At 45.4% G+C, this 2,500-nt stretch overlaps 1 protein-coding gene across 1 annotated transcript in view; it reads right to left on the bottom strand.

Moving 5' to 3' along the window:
* The window catches only part of cdh13 (cadherin 13, H-cadherin (heart)), a 423,509-nt gene that overhangs the window by 270,556 nt on the left and 150,453 nt on the right, over nt 1-2,500 (bottom strand). The window contains 1 exon segment of the mRNA XM_080841504.1: nt 1,267-1,472. Coding sequence (XP_080697630.1) covers nt 1,267-1,472 — 206 coding nt within the window.

The following is a 2,500-nucleotide window of genomic DNA, read 5'->3' as shown; positions in this document are numbered from 1 at the left end:
GATCAAATAAGATCGTACAGTGATATTGTAGCAAGCCAGCAGAGCAATCAGCCAGCAGGGCAATCAGACTTAGGTTTAGACGTTTTTTGTCCATATATCACGCTGGGTCACTGAAACCCCTCTTTCAGCCAAGCTGTTATTGTAGGCAAGCTGTTGTTAGAATTCTAAATAACAGTGATTCTTTTTTTGTTTGACAGCACATCCAAACCACTCTACGCTGTTCGATGAGTGGTGAGCTCATACGAGCCAGGTTCAGTTCAAACTGTGAATGGAGTTGCCTCTAAAAAAATCTCTCTGAGAAAACCGCTTTACAAGTCATTACAAAAAAAAAAAGCAACAATTATGTATTTTTGTGACAAAACTCATCAGCAGTTTTTGTTGTATACTAATGATGTATTAATATTGTTAGAAAATGAAAGTTCATTCATTTTGATCCAAATTCTGTGTTCACTAAAGTAGTATCACAATGTATAATGAAAAATATTTCATTTATCTTACATCTAGATATCAACTCACCAGGGAAAGTGTTTTTAAATATGTTCAACTGGTCCTAAAACAGGTATTTACTGCGCCCACCATCCATATATATATATAAAAAAAGATGGCATCTATCCAGACTATCACAAGGCCTATAAAATGACTATCACATGGCCTCTTACCATTTCAAATATGTGTTTAAGAGCATAACCCCCAAGAGAGTCTGTACATGAACTTCTTCAACAGAGGGGACCATGTCCCAAAGGCCACTGAGATAATACTGGTGGCATCATCCATCAACATGTGATTCTGTGAGAGCGCAGCTCAGCTAAGTGAGCAGGCACACATCCGTGCCCTCATCGTTCATAGGCTTACGCAGGGAGACACATGGTTACAGGGCTCAGGGATAATTGCTTGTCCTCCATGATGTATGACGGAGACATGCAATGTTTCAGAAGGGATTTTTTGTGATTGGGATGGATTTCCTGAAAAGTTGTATGTACCTACACACAAATGGGTGCGCGTGCGCATACAGACACACACACACACACATATTAACACACACACACACACACATATTAACACACACACACACATACACACACATGCGCACACACACGCACACACACATGCGCACACACACACACACACACACACGCATACTTATGGACATCTTCCCAAGCATGTTCTACATACTCCACTCAATGTATCCATACTCTCTTCCTTTCTCTCTCTCTCTCTCTCTCTCACACAAACACAGACACACACACATCGTGGAGACACACTCACCCTGAGCGGGGACCTGGCTGGGGCTCCGAGCACGTCCACCTGTGCCATGTCGTCAGCCTGCTGGTTGATCCCGTGGATGAAGAGCGCGGACCCGATGTTGAGCACATCCCTCTGGGGGACCAGGTTCAGATTCTCATCAATGAGGAAGTCAGGGTTGGACACCTCAAACGCCACGTCCTCATTGCCTGCGCAGTCATCAAAGAGTACTGCAGGCACAAACAAAGACACACACACACACACACGGACAGACAGAGAAAAAAGAAGAGGCGTTACAGTGAAGTTATTGAACTTGACAGCACAGAGGATGCTGAGAAAGATCTGTGGTGGTGGTTGCAAAAGTACTGTGCGCAACTGTCAGCTGGATGATGCTGTCGCATTGCATCTCTCTCTCTCTCTCTCTCTCTCTTTGTCTCTGTCTCTCTCTCTATTTCTGTCTCTCTCTCACAGACGGAGGGAGCTGTGTTGTTTTTATGATGAATAATAAAATGGAAGCTTGTATCGGCCTTGAAAAGGTAACTCTGGCTGACACCTTTCCCAGTCTCTCTGCATCTCAGGAGGAAAAACAAAATGACTCACTCATTCCCGACCTATCAAACAACAAGACATGGCCTTGTACTTAGGGTCTTTATTCAGCAGCATTTATTTGAGATGTGTTAGTGCAAGTCTGTGTGTGTGTGTGTGTGTGTGTGTGTGTGTGTGTGTGTGTGTGTGTGTGTGTGTGTGTGTGTGTGTGAGTCTGTGTGTGTGTGTTCAGCACTGTTGATGTATCCTCTCATATTGTCTGTGTCTCCTATGTGTACATTCGTGTTCTGTGTGTGTGTGTGTGTGTGTGTGTGTGTGTGTGTGTGTGTGTGTGTGAGTGTGCATGTGTGTGTGCGTGCGTGCGTGCGTGCGTGTGTGTGTGTGTGTGTGTGTGTGTGTGTGTGTGTGTGTGTGTGTGTGTGTGTGTGTGTGTGTGTGTGTGTGTGTGTGTGTGTGTGTGTCTGTGCGTGTGTCTGTGCGTGCGTGCATATGTGTGTGTGTTTGAGTCAGCAGCATGTATGCACACCACTCCTGAGGTCTTGCTCTGAGAGATAGTACCCCCCCGCCAGCATGTCTTCTTCTATCTGATAATAATCAGCTCTTTCCATCTCTCCCATCTCCTTCGGATCTCAATGAAACACACACACCCTCTCCCCTCAGCCCCACCCCACCCCACTCCTGTCCCAGTTCTCCTTAAGTCCCCTGGGACACC

Source organism: Sprattus sprattus (assembly GCF_963457725.1).
Source record: "Sprattus sprattus genome assembly, chromosome: 7".
Taxonomy (NCBI): domain Eukaryota; kingdom Metazoa; phylum Chordata; class Actinopteri; order Clupeiformes; family Clupeidae; genus Sprattus; species Sprattus sprattus.
The sequence above is the reverse complement of the archived record's forward strand: the minus strand, read 5'-3'. Positions and strand labels throughout refer to the sequence as shown.